Here is a 16,453-nt window from a genome sequence, read left to right on the forward strand (position 1 = left end):
CGCAAGATTATCCAAGTATCTTTGATAGTGTGTGTAATAATACATTCTCTGGGTTCATGTCTCTCTCTCTCTCTCTCTCTCTCTCTCTCTCTCTCTCTCTCTCTCTCTCTCTCTCTCTCTCTCTCTCTCTCTCTCTCTCTCTCTCTCTCTCTCTCTCTCTCTCTCTCAGGGAGGGCAGTAACCTGACTCCAGCGCACCACTACACTGACTTCAGGTTTAAGACCTACGCTCCGATCGCCTTCCGATACTTCCGAGAGCTCTTTGGGATCCGACCTGACGACTACCTGGTTAGCATCTGCTCATTGGCTGTGTAGTTAATGGCTAGCCAGTCGTCCAATCCTTGTCAGTGCCCAATCTTTTCAACTGGCTGAGGCGTTAGGCCATTGAGCACTATTTTAGTGTCTGGAATAAAGGCAGAGAAATTAGCTCTTATTTGCAACCACCTAAATGCCAGCTTTGTTTTGCATTGTATGTCATTGAATTTTATATCAAGTGTGTGTGTGTGTCTCTTTGTGTGTGTGTGTGTGTGTGTGTGTGTGTGTGTGTGTGTGTGTGTGTGTGTGTGTGTGTGTGTGTGTGTGAATCTTTGTGTGTGTGTGTTTAGTATGCCCTCTGCAGTGAGCCTCTGATCGAGTTGTCCAATCCCGGTGCGAGCGGCTCAGTGTTCTACGTATCCAGTGACGACGAGTTCATCATCAAAACAGTGCAGCACAAGGAAGCAGAGTTCCTGCAGAAGCTCCTGCCAGGATACTTCATGGTGAGTTACACATTACAAATTTACATTACATTTTGGTTATTTTGCATTAACTCCCACTAGCCTGACGCTCACCCGAGGGTCTTTAAGACCTTATGATTCACCCAAATCAAAATGCGGATAAACAAATCAAGATCACAGGATTTTTGTAGATGTGATGTAGTCAAATTTCAATGTAGTGGAGAAGGGGAAAAAATAAGTGAAACGCAGCTGTTGTTTCAGCAATAATGGCCGCTGGCATGGACTCACACGTCTATTGATTGTGTAATTTTGTTAAACTGTATTTTCTAATGTGTGAGTAGTTAAAGAAGCAGCTCATTTTACGATGTCAGACAGGTGTTTCCCTTAAAATCACGCCTTTGCAGAACTACGCCTATGGCCTATGGCGTAGTTCCAGATTTATATAGCTCCAGAGAGCAGTCATGGTTAAGCGGTTAGGGAGTCAGACTTGTAGCCCAAAGGTTGCCGGTTCGACTCCCGACCCGCCAGGTTGGTGGGGGGAGTAATTAACCAGTGCTCTCCCCCATCCTCCTTCATGACTGAGATACCCTGAGCATGGTACCGTCCCGCCGCACTGCTCCCTTTCGGGCACCATTGAGGGCGGCCCCCTTGCACGGGTGAGGCATAAATGCAATTCCGTTGTGTGCAGTGCTCACTTGTGTGCTGTAGAGTGCTGTGTCACAATGACAATGGTAGTTGGAGTTTCCCAATTTGGCGATCACTTTCACTTTTTCATGTTTGTGGATTCAGGCCATAAGGCCAGGAGTCAGGTTACAGTTCTGCACCCTTCGCGTCTTTTTCACCCGTGACCCATTTTCATTCCTGCAAACACCAGAGGCTGAGTGGCTGCAAGTGAACGTGAAAGTCCCATTTTTGTTATGGTATAACCCCTGACAGTGCTCACAACAAAATCCCATGTTATTCTGAACCTGTTACAACCGGAGAGGTGAGCTATGGCTGGAGGTCCTGTCAGTGTTGGGATCTGAACCAATAACAAGTTTGGTCCGACATGTCCGACCCATTAACTGCTAGCCCATGACTTCCCCTCGTGTGAGTCTAAATGGCAATGTAAGTGGGCAAATGTGAGGCATTCTGTTGTGGAGCTCCATTGGGTTAGTTATGTAACAGTGCTTTATAAGTGCAGTCTGTATGCAATGTAACGTGCTGACTAAATGCAGTTCATATAAAAGGAGGACATAGCCTGCTTAGTGCTATGTAAATGCAAGGAGTGCATAGCATGCTCAGAGTGCTATGTCAATGCAAGGAGTGCATAGCATGCTCAGAGTGCTATGTCAATGCAGCCAGTGTAAGCCTGTTTAATATGTAGTGCTTTATTCTAGGCAGAAGTACATTATAATGACTATTGTACACCTGTAGGTAGGACTGGGTACCGAAATTCAATTCTTTGATGGAACCGAATTAAAAGCTAAGGTTCTACTTGGTATTGAAACGTGCCTTGTCTGTCGGTTCCACGTTTCGGTTCCTGAAGTCTGACTGTCAGAGCCATCAAATGTGTGTTTAAGCACGCGGCCATTTCAGCCAATCACAAGTGTCACAAACTGACCACGCTCCTCCTCTTCCCGTTTCGCACCTCATTTAAACGATTGATAAGACAGCTGATTTTCAACCAGCTGATTGTAGGCTACTATTGAGAAACAAAAACATGCCGTCGAAAGCGTGGCTATATTTCAGGAAAGTAGCCTAGATAAGGAAGGAGCGCGCTGCAATATCTGCGATAAACTAATAGGCTGTCATGCAAGAATGGCAATACATCCAACCTGTTCAAACACCTGCTCTTGCATTCGATTAACTTGTGCAGAGAGTTGCAGCATCTTTACAACGGCAACACACCGTCAACCTCAACTATGCCTGCTGCAATACCGTCAACCTCAACCATGACCTCGACTCTTCAGGAAGATGTCTCTGACTCCTTGGAAACATGTTTTTCCATGAAAAGAGCTAACTTAGAAAGAACTGGTCTTGTGTTGGGGACGTACAAATGTAGGTAGCCTATTTAGACCGTCGGTTTAATTCGAGGGAACAAAGAACACAGCGACAAAAAAGATTTCCTCTCTATCCGGCTGGAGAATAACGCCATTGTTTACTTGAAGTAGCGGCCGCTTAAGGTTAAATAACAGTGGATTGAAAGAACATAAAAACGTTCCGTAAAAAACTGTAAAAAGCTAAGAATCTCAGCTTTCGAACAAGCCCTAACACATGTCTGCAGGTCTAGGTTAAGGAGATCGCTGGCTGTTAGGAAAAAAATGACGAGATAAAAAAAATGGTTGGAAAGCGCTATTTTTTCACTTGCAACAGCGGCCGCTTACAGTTCAATAACTTTTGAATGAAAGAACATAAAAACGTGCCGTAAAAAACTGTACAAAGCTAAGATTCGCAGCTTTCGAACAAGCCCTAACACATGTCTGTAGGTCTAGGTTAAGGAGATCGCTGGCTGTTAGGGAAAAAATGACGAGATAAAAAAATGGTTGGAAAGCGCTATTTTTTCACTTGCAACAGCGGCCGCTTACAGTTCAATAACTTTTGAATGAAAGAACATAAAAACGTGCCGTAAAAAACTGTACAAAGCTAAGATTCGCAGCTTTCGAACAAGCCCTAACACATGTCTGTAGGAGAAGGAGATCGCTGGTTATATATATATTTAGGCCTATATATAGTTTAGATTAGGACTCTTTAGCTTAGATTCACCATGGCGTGAAAGCACATTGTTGTCGCGGCTATGCAGCAGCTGATCATACGGCCCAGTTCTAGTCCCTGTATGGAAATGCGTGCGAGACAGCACCATCGCGCCCCCGTCAAGTTTCAGGAATATTTATGAAGCCTAGTTGTGTTAGAACAGTTCTGCAGAACCTAGTAGAAAAGCCCCAGCTGTCGACAGACTTGGTAGCGTAGGCAACATTAAAAAATCATGTCAGGCACGGTTGACATAGGATTGGTACCAGAAGTGAAGTTGCACCGTACAGCAGAACAATTTTAATCAGACATGAGTACATTTATCAGTATCAAAACCGTTTATTATACTTGCCAAGCCATGCCGAGAGGACAACTTGCAGCATGCAATTAATCATGAATGCTGTAGGCCTAGAATTAAATGCCTTTAACCCGCCATTGCTTAAGTCAAGATGAGCGCCGTCTTGTGGCAGGCAGGGAAACTCATGATTTACAGACCCGTTACGCCATATACTGGCCACTTTGGGTAACTGCAGGTTTAATTCAGGGTTTCTAGGAACCGAAAATGGAACCGTTCTGGTACCGGAACCGAAACGAAGGAACCGGAAATGGAACCGGAACCGAAAATTGTCAATCAATACCCAGGCCTACCTGTAGGCTTCTTCTGTGTGTGTCCTTGTGCGTGTGCGTTAGTGGTGTCAACAATAATCGATTCGGCAATGCAATGCGGGGCATGGACAATTCAATTCAATGCGGCAAGTTCCAGAATCGATGCGGCAAATGTTTTAAGTTTCAATAACTTGCGTGGATATTTCAAGAGCAAATGAATGTTCAATTAAATAAAAGCATTGAAAACTGCAAGACTGATACAGAAAATAGTAGGGGTCGACCGATACAGGTTTTTTAATGGACAATGCGATACCGTTTTTTTTTTTCATCAACCTTGGCTGATACCCGATTTCCGATACCCGATATTTGGGGGCGATATGGGTTTTAAAAAAGGTTAAAAAATGACAAATATTCCAGGTCTTAAGTTAAAAATAAACATTCCTTTAACATTATCAAATTGAGGTAGAACTTGTAACATTTAAACACCCACTCTAACAGTCAAATGATGTCTAAAAATCAAGTAATACAACAATAAAGTGTCTTGGTGCTTTTAAAAAACCCGAATAATTATTAAAATAATAATACATTTTGCGTATCGGCCAAAACCACACATGTATCGGCCGATACCGATACACTTAAAAAAAACAAATATCGGCCGATATTTATACCGATATATATATCGGTCTATCCTTAGAAAATAGTCAATTGCAATGCATCATTGAATTGAATCGCTACCTCCCGAATCGTTATCGAGTCGTGAGGGCAGTGCCAATGCACACCACTAGTGTGCGTGTGCGCGCCTGTGTGTGCGTGCGTGTGTGCGTGCGTGTGTGTGTGTGTGTGCGTGTGCGTGTGCGTGTGCGTGTGCGTGTGCGTGTGCGTGTGCGTGCGTGCGTGCGTGCGTGCGTGCGTGCGTGCGTGCGTGCGTGCGTCTGTGGGCCTGTGTTGAGAGTATTCAATTTGCTGACCTGGGTTGTGTTTCTCAACAGCATTGGTACCAAGTTAGCAACTTGGTTGGTTGCTGTCGAGAAACGTTTCTCTGTGCCCTTAGAGCAAGCAGATTACAGGTGTGCCATTCTAATCCTCTTATCCTAAACTGGGCATCAGAAGCTGAGAGACTGGACAGTTAAAAAGGTCCAGTCCCATTTAGAGGTGCTCCGATCACCATTTTTTGGCCCGATCACCGATACCGATCACCAAAAATCTTTATCTGCCGATTACCGATCATTGCCGATCACAAAAATGATTTCCTATTTTTTAATAGCCTATTAATTATCCTTATTGAATACCATTTCTGCCCATAAACCAATCAATCTTAATTTGCACATGTCTATTATTATTATTATTATTATTATTATTATTATTATTATTATTATTATTATTATCTTTCAGACTAGTGTTGGTAATACAGTCTACAGTATTAATCAATATATAAGTTATTGCATAGAATAACTAAACTATTTAAGATTGAATTGAAACTGAAACATTACATCAAATAGTCTTCCACATACGAGAAAAAAACAACCTGTCGCTTTAAATGAGCAGCCTCGTGAGGAGAGCCCCTCCCCTCTCTGTCACCGTCCACACAGTTGCAGTGCTCCACTACCGTTCTGAATCTCTCTCTCAAGTTTTAACCACATCTGTCGCCGTTTGGTGTTTCAGCGACTATCAAACTAATCGACTGACTGCCAATTACAACTTTGAAAACAATAATTGACATGTTTGTGCTGACAACGTGAAGTTGTCGCGTGCTGACCGAGGCAACTACACAGGTTATAACGTAAAATGGCTCACTGGCGAGTACTCAATCGCAAATTACATTGTCAGGTAAACGGCGCATGGATCGGAAAATCAGATCATTGTTGATGCAGATATGGTTATGAATGGTGGAAATGAAGGGGGGAATGGCGAAACGTTATAGACAAGCAAAGATGCCTTCTTTTGGTGCAGTTGCAGCTGTGCAGAGCCAGCGCCTACATGCAGCGCCAGGTGTAAAGGCAAATGGTTGCGTGAGGAATTTAATGTCTCTCGATCGGTTTTTTGATCGGCGTGTTTTTCCGATCACCGATCAGGCTATTTTTGGCCATTATCGGCCGGTCATGATCGGCAGCCGAGCAATCGGAGCACCTCTAGTCCCATTTCTCCCTGCCAGCATTAATGCCGTTACTGTATTTAGGGTCTAGAACCTTCTCTGTACCGGTATTACGGTGTCAAAGTAATTGTGGGCCTACCCCCTTGTGCCAGCATTACATCACAGCATTAAAGGGGTATGCCACTATTTTGGAGCAAATCTCTACCCTGGGTTTAGTAAGGAGGTAATTCGTCTTTTTTTTCCATGTTAGTGGCTGTCTTGTTTTAGACTCCTTTTGGGAGGCGGTATGTAGCTAAGCTAGTGGGAGTCAATCTACCCGTGTAGCATCACCCCCTACACCAGGCCTATTCAGATGGCCCAGGCTTGGCCCCCAGCTGTAGCATTATACTCTGCAGGTTTGTCACTGTAGTTAGTACAACGCGTGTTTTTCTTGTGAATCTCTGGCTTGTGTTGCACATTGAATGTCCAATGTTAATTTAAAAAGGTGTCAAATGCGTGTTAGTGATGGCTGATAATGTGCGGCCCCAACTTAAATTCTTGGTCTTGAAATGTAGCCTAAATGAAATTCTAATTGCCTTTATCTGAACCAGCATGCCGTCTTGGCATTCAAAATGCTAAATGTAAAATGTCTGGCCCTTAGAAATCATGTTGATTGGTCCTAGGCATGTTGCTGCGCGTCTGCTCGTGTGCGTCTATTACCACTACTTTTTTCTGTTGCTAGTGTAGTGTACCATAGTGTTTTACGCCATAGTGTAAAACATAGCCATTATAGAGCTCGAAAGTGACGTCACTTCCCCCGATTTCATGGGACCTCAACAGCGTTTTTAGCCGAAAATCGTAGCATGTAATCCAATGGCGGTATTAAAATGGCATTTCGATCCCCTTCGAGTTGTGCCACGAGCTCCATATATGTTGTTTCTGATATTTTTGCTTATTTTTTCGTACGAACCCCCAAATTTTTTAGAAAGCTGTGTTTCTTCACATTTTTCATGCCGACGGTCTCGGAACAAAACATTGATACTTCTGCATGAATAATCTTTATCTATCATCTTAAACAGCATATTTGTAGCCCAGCGCATATCATGACTGAGATCAGAAGATATTTACTCGCTACCACGTTGTTAGATGGTCAGCTTAGGTCCCGTGAAACGCGGAACTAAGGGGCGGGACTTTCGAGCTCTATTCATGTCTGTGGTCCTGTTTGAGTGGGGCCTTATGACGCTCATGATGTGTGCACTCTATTGTGTCTTTAGACCCTGTAACCCACATCACACACACACACACGCACTCCCCTCCCTCTCTCCCGCCCCTCTCACCCGATTCACCTCCTCCTCCTCCTCCTCCTCCTCTCCCACTGCCTCTCCTCCTCCTCCTCCTCCTCCTCCTCCTCTCCCACTGCCTCTCCTCCTCCTCCTCCTCCTCCTCCTCCTCCTCTCCCCTCTTGCTCTGTTCCACTTTACAACCCCTTTCCTTTTCACTTTTTTCTCCTCCCCATCTCCCCACCCCTATCACCTCGTCCCTTCCTCTCCTCCCTTCCCTTCCTTCCTTCCTTCCTTCCTTCCTTCCTTCCTTCCTTCCTTCCTTCCTTCCTTCCTATTATTTCACCCCCGCTCGCCTCACCTCTCTTCACCCCACCACCACCACCATCATCATTATCACCATCATCACCATCATGACCATCGCCACCATCGCAACAACCATCATCTTCTCCCCTTTCCTCTCCTCTGTCCCCACACCCCCTCCGCCCCCAACACCACTATCACCATCACCATCATCACCATCGCCACAACCACATCACCCCACCACCACCACCATCATCATTATCACCATCATCACCATCATGACCATCGCCACCATCGCAACAACCATCATCTTCTCCCCTTTCCTCTCCCCTCCCCTCTATCCCCACACCCCCTCCGCCCCCACCACCACTATCACCACCACCACCATCATCATCACCCCCTTCCTCTTCCTCTCCCCTCCCCTCTGCAGAACCTGAACCAGAACAAGCGGACGCTGCTTCCCAAGTTCTACGGGCTGTACTGCGTGCAGGCGGGCGGCAAGAACATCCGCATCTGTGTGATGAACAACCTACTGCCCAGGGCCATCCCCATGCACCTCAAGTTCGACCTCAAGGGCTCCACCTACAAGAGGCGCGCCTCCGCTAAGGAGCGAGACAAGAAGGTACTGCGCGCACACGCATACGCGCACACGCAGTCGCACAGACACAGACACACACACACACACACACACACACACACGCGGCTACAAAATACACGCCACCTCCAAGGAGCGAGACAAGAAGGTACACACTGATGTGCGAACGAACACACACACACACACAAAAGGGCTCCACCTACAAGAGACGCGCCTCCACCAAGGAGCGAGACAAGAAGGTACGCACTGACACCACGCACACATGCATGCACGCACACACACACCTACAAGAGACACGCCTCCGCCAAGGAGCGAGACAAGAAGGTGCACACACGCATGCGCGCACACACACACACACACACACACACACACACACACACACACACACACACACACACACACACCTACAAGAGACGTGCCTCCGCCAAGGAGCGAGACAAGAAGGTACACACACACACACACACACACACACACACACACACACACACACACACACACACACACACACACACACACACACACACACACACAAACACAAACACACAGTTTAGTACTTTTAATTGGATCGTCACACAAGGAAGGATTACAGATCCTAACATTTTTGGAAATATTCTTCAGATTGGCAAGTGCCATGATATACAATAAAAAGTCCGGTAATCCCTATGGATAGATGTGACAACTCTGTCTTCAAATGGACAAGCTCCCTATTATCGCAGAAATGCGCACGCGCACACACACACACACACACACACACACACACACACACACACACACACACACACACACACACACACACACACACACACACACACACATGAAGTATTGGGGTGGGCAGTGTGTTTCCAATCAGCAGTAATGTTGCGTTCAGGTGCCCACCTGGATTTCATGCAAGATTCACACTTGTGTGAGCGCGCACACACACACACACACACACACACACACACACACACACACACACACACACACACACACAGAGGATATATGAGGATGGCCACTATGTTTCTAATGGCTAGTAATGTGGCGTTTCCTAGGTGCCAACCTACAAAGACCTGGACTTTATGCAAGACCTCCCTGATGGCCTTCAGATGGAAACGGACAACTACAACGCACTCAGCAAGACCATCCAGAGAGACTGCCTGGTGAGTTACTGTGTGTGTCTGTGCGTGCGTGCGTGCGCGCAGCCTTCTGAGTTTGTCTTTTTGTTTTGTTTTTGTTTTTTCAGTGCTGTAGTTGCTGCAGAGTTGTAATACTACAGCTTTTGTCTTGTTTTGTTTTGTTTTGTTTTTTTCTCTGCTCCAGTTGCTTCAGAGCTTCAAGATCATGGACTACAGCCTGCTGGTGGGCATCCACAACGTGGAGCAGGCACTACGCGAGCGGCTGGGGGCCATGGAGCAGAGCGCGGGAGGAGGAGGAGGAGGGGCAGGCGGCGAGGGCCCCATCACGCCCGACCAGAAGAGGCCCCAGGGCCAGAAGTCCCTCTACTGCACCGCCATGGAGTCCATCCAGGGGGAGGCGCGGGGCAAGGGCGCCATGGACAGCGAGGACCAGTACGGAACGCACTTCTTCTTCTTTGTCTCTGTCTGTCTGTCTGTCTGTCTGTCTGAGGTGATATGTAGTGCCCCCAGTTCAGGGGTTGGCACGGGGCAAAGACGCTATGGACATGGTGTGTTTGTTTGTGTGTGTGTGTGTGGGGGGGGGGGCGTTGCTTGTCTGTCGTGTGCGTGTGCCCCTCACTTGGGTTCACTTCTGTCGACATTTATTTTCCTTCAGCATGTCACCTGTTTTCTCTCTCTCTCTCTCTCTCTCTCTCTCTCTCTCTCTCTCTCTCTCTCTCTCTGATCACCTCTGTCTAAAGTTGCTCTGTCCCCTCTGACAATGTGAGACAGCAGGCTGTGTGCTGGGTGTGACCTATGTTTAGAAACGTGTGTGTGTGTTTAGAATCTAATTTGTTCTGGGCTGGGTGGTACCTATATTTAGGAATGTGTGTGTGCGTGTGCATGTGCGTGCGTGCGTGTTGTGTGACGTATTAAGTCTGTGTTTCCCTTTGCAGCATGGGAGGCATTCCAGCACGCAACTCCAAAGGAGAGAGACTGCTAATCTACATGGGCATCATAGACATTCTTCAGTCCTACAGGTGGGCGTGTGTGTGTATTTGGGAGAGAGAGAGAATAAATTATTAGCACTTCTGTTTGTGTGTGTGTGAGAGAGAGGGTCTTTCTCAAAACCTAGGCCAGTGTCCTTCCGAATGTATCAGCCTAATTAGTCACGCCCAGTGATTGGATATTCTGGAGAGTTCACCAAAAAGTATCCAATCACTGGGTGTGACTAATAAAGGGTATCCAACCACTGGGCGTGACTAATTAGGCTGATACACTTGGAAGGACACTGGCCTAGGCTTTGAGAAAGACCCAGAGACTTTATTTATCCACAAGCGAAAATTGAACGCCACTTGGCTATCCATGTGCATACGTGTGAGAGAATGTATAATTACAATCTCTGTATGTGTAAGATCTCTTGCCTATTTTGTGTCTTTGATCTTTTGAGTGTGTGTGTGTGTGTGTGTGTGTGTGTGTGTGTGTGTGTGTGTGTGTGTGTGTGTGTGTGTGTGTGTGTGTGTGTGTGTGTGTGTGTGTGTGTGTGTGTGTGTGTGTGTGTGTGTGTGTGTGTCCACGTGTTTGCACATACATCATTTTCCTTTGGTGAATGCACAGGCCACTCGTATGTGTGCTGATTCCAGCTCGACTTGATTTTCCAGTTTGTCAGGCTTTTATTTAAATGAAATGAAGCAAAGATGCTATTGTCTAATAAGTAATAAGCCATGTTTCCGTACGGCTCGAACTTGAAGACACACTGGGCGAAACGCGTTGTTTGTTCCAAAAAATTAAGAGAGACAAGAACGGTATCCAGTGTGCGGTGAACTTTCCATATTAATGAAATTTCCCTGCACCTGGACAACTGAAGAGTTGTGCACAAGTTCCTCCATGTACTAACGAGCCATGTTTCTGCTTCATCCTCCAAAGGTTCGTCAAGAAGATAGAGCATTCCTGGAAAGCCCTGGTGCATGATGGGGTATGTAGTTCACTTCCTGTCCGACATCATTATTTCATCACATTACATTATCTGTTTATACAGTTTAGATACAGAGTATTGGTTACAGTCCCTGAAGAAATGCGGCAAAGTTTTTCCACTATGGTGAACCAAGATAAAGCGTAGCATGCATCACCAATGCAAAGAAGTGGGATCACCTCTGGCCTCCTAAGTGGGTGTGACTTGAAGCTCTTTTGAACTTGAACTGTGTTCATTCTCCTAGTCTCCATAGGATGACAACTTAGAACCTTCGTCTTATTTATCCCGAAAAAGAACTCTCTGCGAACGCTCTCCTCTTCCTCCAATTGTCTCTGATATGGGGTTAGGTGCATTGTTCAAGATCACGTCAGCCATCGATGAGTCTCTCATGATTGTGTCTCTCCTCTCCTCTCCTCCCCTCCTCTCTCCTCTCCTCTCTACTCCTCTCCTCTTCTCTGCAGGACACGGTGTCCGTGCACAGGCCTGGCTTCTACGCTGAGCGCTTTCAGAGGTTCATGTGTAACACGGTCTTCAGGAAGATCCCACGTAAGTGGTGGCAATACTTAAGGCAGCACTCCTTCACACCTGTGCCAGTGTTTTCCATACCATTCTATGGCACAGCTCCACTTAATATAAACCAAGCACCGCAAATCAACAGCGGTGTCCATCAACAATACATGGTTTGCACTATTGTGCATGTGGACATGGGGTGTTGTCTTAAGGAAGAAAAATCCGCACTCACAAACTGCGTCTCATTATTTATTTATATTACCACCATGTCCAAAAAGCAAACGCGTTTCGGCTAACAAGCCTTCATCAGTGCGTCGTGAAGGCTTGTTAGCCGAAACGCGTTTGCTTTTTGGACATGGTGGTAATATAAATAAATAACGAGACGCAGTTTGTGAGTGCGGATTTTTCTTCCTTAAGTTGACGCTTTTTATCTCGCACCCAAAGACTTTCGTTTTTCCAAGAAGTTGAGCGCGTCCTCTGCCAAGACATGGGGTGTTGTGCCATTGTGTATATAGATTTGTTAGACTAAATGTACTGTAAAAGCATATGAACTGTAAAATCATTGTTGTATAAAGGAGCACAAATTAGAATCAATTGATGGTCTTTGTATAGCACCACAGAGCTAGCCTGGTTCTCACTGACAGTGCGTGTGTGTAGCTCTGGAGCCCCCTGGTGGAGCGGAGCTACACACACTACCGTCTGGTAGCACTGCCATTAACATGCTCTTCTCGAGTAGAAAATAAACGGAGCATTTATTGCTTAAATATGAACGGCAGCCCGCATTGATGAGTCACAGGACAGATTATAGACTATATTGACTCTTTAGAGATGAACAGAAAACGTTTTTGGAGAAATTTGTTTGGTGGTGAGTTGCAATAAATGCACCATTTATTTTCTGACTCCAGAAGAGCATGTTAACGGCAGTGCTACCAGACGGTAGTTTGTGTACACACATGCACGGTCGGTGAGAACCAGGCCACTACAGAGCTAGTTCATTGATCAAACTGTTTTTCTTCTAATTGAAGACACTCCTTATAGATCTGTGAGCCACAGTATCGTGCATCATCACATTTCCTGTTCTGTGTGCGCGCGTGCGTGTGTGTGTGCGCGCGTGTGTGTGTGTGCGTGTGTGTGCTTGCGTGCATGTGTGTGTGCGTGTCTGTGTGCGCGTGCGTGCATGTGTGTGTGTGCGTGCCTGTGTGTTTTTCCTCCCCTCTGCAGTGAAGCCGTCGCCCTCTAAGAAGAGTCGTGGCGGATGTCCTAGCGTGGTGCGTCGGTTGCCCATGCCAACAGGTGCGCCTGTGGGCAGTGGGGCGGGAGGGCATTCCGTAGTGGACGCGCGGCTAGTGTACCGGCCACACTTCGGCCAGTCGGATGCAGACGACGCAGGTGACTCGTAGTGGACATTAGACTCAAACGAACTAAAGCAGGGTGATGTCTTTTGACTCAGAAGAAGACGCATGCCGTCGAAACGTTGGTCATGCTTGCACCACAATTAAATTACTGAAGAACGTATCCTGTGTGCTCCAGTCTCTCTGAAGTGGACCAACTTGTTTTCTACTGTCTACAGTCCTGGACTGCGTTTCCCAAAAACTCTTAAGTAGTACTTAAGCCTAAGTAGTACTTAAGTATGAGGGGCCGCCTAGGCAATTTATGAGAAATAGGTCTCACATCATCACTAAAAGTTTATACATACACTATTTTACCTCACACATGTACTTGGCGCAACCATTTTATTTGCATGTGCGAGAAAAAAATATTGTATGTAGACCTATACAATGATTGTAAACTGTTAGTGATGTGGTATATTGCCTAGGCGGCCCCTCATACTTAAGTACTACTTAAGAGTTTTTGGGAAACGCAACCCTGGACTGTGAGCACTAAGAAGGCTAGAGCGCATCCTTTCCCATGATGATGTGTTGCTTCATGTCAAGCTCAATAAGTTGAGCTCTATGACTTTAGGGGCTTTTTTTTGGGCCTTCATTTTCATACTCCTTAAAGCTAGTTTTCGAATCTATTGCAATCAGTCTCCTGATCTGGCAGTAGCCTTTTAGCTTATAGAAGTAACGTGAATAACACCCAGAGTATAGAAACTCAACTTGATGCAACGTTGAAAAAAATGGGATCGTGTCAAATCCTTTCATTTCTCTGGACATGACAGTTGGAGTCATTGAATTGGTCCAAGAGTCTGCTAGCTGGTGTTATTTCTGTATATGATGGTTTCATGATAAGCTAATTAAAAAAATTCTACCAGATCTGTCAATCTCAACTCCCCAACCCAAAAGAAAAAGAGACTCGACTAGTAAAGCGTGCAGAGAGCGCGCCTCCGCCCTCTGGTGGACAGTAACACACGCAGCACGAACAAACAAACCAACAAACAGACGAACACACAAACTCATACGATCACATACGATAATGATACAACTCAATTGGTTCATATAGGAAGAAAGCTTGGAAACGAGACACAAAAGTAGTGTCTAGTGTCTACCCTGCACCAACGTGACCCAAGAGTGTCCATTTCTGTGCAGGCATGCAGTCAGGCAGGCCGGACATCCTGCCCCGTACGGCCCCTGAGGCGGGCGACTCAGGTGACTATGGGGACGCTGTGGAGACCAACCTCTCCAACTCCTCACTAGGCAGCACGGGCCTCGGCTCCGCTTCCCCCCCACTCAGGTAACACGCACGCACACGCACGCACATACACACACACACACACACTCGGGCACACACACACACACGGCCAGTATCCAATCTTTGATGAAAAAGTTGAAAAAGTGGAATGGGATAAAAGTACAGTGCAATGTTTAACCATTGTAAGGTGTTAGGGTCTTTTTGACCCGTTCTCAGTTTTTTTTTTTTTTTTTTTTGCTTGAGAAAAAATAGTATTGGTTATTATTCTTTCACACTAAGATTCACTGGCCTTGGCTCATTTTCTGTGAAGAACGTGAATCTAAAAAAAATATTAGTGGACTATGATTTTTTTTCCTTATTAAGTGGGCTTGCCACGCTTACAGTAATCTCTAAGTCCAGTTTCTTGCTTGCTTGTTTCTCTTGTGCAGTAAAAATAGAAAATGGATCTCCTCCTAGGCCTTTCGAGATAGACACCGTTCAAACACTAAAACGACCGGCTCGGCTTGGAAATCATTTGTTCTGCTATAGCGTGTCCGTGTCTCTTGTCATTTTTTTCATCGATTTTGTGCAAGTTTGGGTCCCCATAGAAAACAATGGACGGAACCTTCATGCTGAGCATTCCACCACTCTAGGGATCAGAGTGGAGGAAGCTTTTTTGGTCATAAAACATCAACACTTTCACCTAGAAGTTTAGTTGAAGCGTTGTTAGTGAGCTCTGGAAGATGACTCCAAGCGGTGAAAAGATCATGTCCCAACTCCCATTACTTTTTAAATGGCAGTTGTGTAAAAATGGCTGGGCTGGCCCAATGGCTATTTCCTACTCATTTTTGAAATGCCTCACTTAAAGGATTTATCCGGAGTTGGAACAAATTTGCCTGTTTTTTGCATGTTTGGGATGAAATACAGTCACTCTAGAGCAAAATCAAGGCAAAAGGATGCGTTTTGAGAAAGTTTGATAATATCACGTGAGCCTCGTTAGCCATATCAGCTATGAAACATGAAAGATGCGGGCATCGTTTTTCGGCGGTTACACACATTTCAAAAACACAACATTTTAAAGTCTTGCACAGCTCAAAACAATGTCACACTTACCTCGTAATATGTTGAGGGTATCCACACATAAACCGAAGTGTCCAAAGTCCTTCATGTATTCTTGAAAGGTCTGCAGAATGTGTTTTGTGAAGCTACTACCTTGAGAATATCTAAATTACGGTCAAGACAACTATTTGACACTAAAGCCCACCAAGTAGATTGCCGAGTGCGTCGCACCATCAGCTATGATTATTTCCAAAACGAGTAACCACAGCTGATGGTGCGACGCACTCGGCAATCTACTTGGTGGGCTTTAGTGTCAAATAGTTGTCTTGACCGTAATTTAGATATTCTCAAGGTAGTAGCTTCACAAAACACATTCTGCAGACCTTTCAAGAATACATGAAGGACTTTGGACACTTCGGTTTATGTGTGGATACCCTCAACATATTACGAGGTAAGTGTGACGTTGTTTTGAGCTGTGCAAGACTTTAAAATGTTGTGTTTTTGAAATGTGTGTAACCGCCGAAAAACGATGCCCGCATCTTTCATATTGCATAGCTGATATGGCTAACGAGGCTAACGTGATATTATCAAACTTTCTCAAAACGCATCCTTTTGCCTTGATTTTGCTCTAGAGTGACTGTATTTCATCCCAAACATGCAAAAAACAGGCAAACTTGTTCCAACTCCGGATAAATCCTTTAAGAGGTCAGCGCATCTGCCACAAAAGCTCCATTTGTGACTGAACCGTTTAACCTATAAACTTCATTCAAGGACTGTTAGAAAGATCGCGAATATGATTTCAATCTGTGAAAAGGACATGTGCCAATTCTTTTTAGTTTTTAACAGCGAGCTAAAAACTAGAAACTGTTGTGATTCTGCCCTCTGCCTTAAGCCAGGCTCAAACTACA

At 45.5% G+C, this 16,453-nt stretch overlaps 1 protein-coding gene across 2 annotated transcripts in view; it reads left to right on the forward strand.

Moving 5' to 3' along the window:
• The window catches only part of pip5k1ab (phosphatidylinositol-4-phosphate 5-kinase, type I, alpha, b), a 47,087-nt gene that overhangs the window by 23,384 nt on the left and 7,250 nt on the right, over window positions 1-16,453 (forward strand). For both annotated transcript variants that reach the window (XM_063198601.1, XM_063198602.1), the window contains 10 exons: window positions 170-287; window positions 605-757; window positions 8,136-8,327; window positions 9,332-9,439; window positions 9,600-9,847; window positions 10,351-10,434; window positions 11,321-11,369; window positions 11,828-11,912; window positions 13,098-13,265; window positions 14,405-14,549. In XM_063198601.1, the coding sequence (XP_063054671.1) occupies window positions 170-287; window positions 605-757; window positions 8,136-8,327; window positions 9,332-9,439; window positions 9,600-9,847; window positions 10,351-10,434; window positions 11,321-11,369; window positions 11,828-11,912; window positions 13,098-13,265; window positions 14,405-14,549 (1,350 nt within the window). The remainder of the gene's footprint in view (window positions 1-169; window positions 288-604; window positions 758-8,135; window positions 8,328-9,331; window positions 9,440-9,599; window positions 9,848-10,350; window positions 10,435-11,320; window positions 11,370-11,827; window positions 11,913-13,097; window positions 13,266-14,404; window positions 14,550-16,453) is intronic.

The sequence above is a fragment of the Engraulis encrasicolus genome, chromosome 5 (genome assembly GCF_034702125.1).
Source record: "Engraulis encrasicolus isolate BLACKSEA-1 chromosome 5, IST_EnEncr_1.0, whole genome shotgun sequence".
NCBI classification, from domain to species: Eukaryota; Metazoa; Chordata; class Actinopteri; order Clupeiformes; family Engraulidae; genus Engraulis; species Engraulis encrasicolus.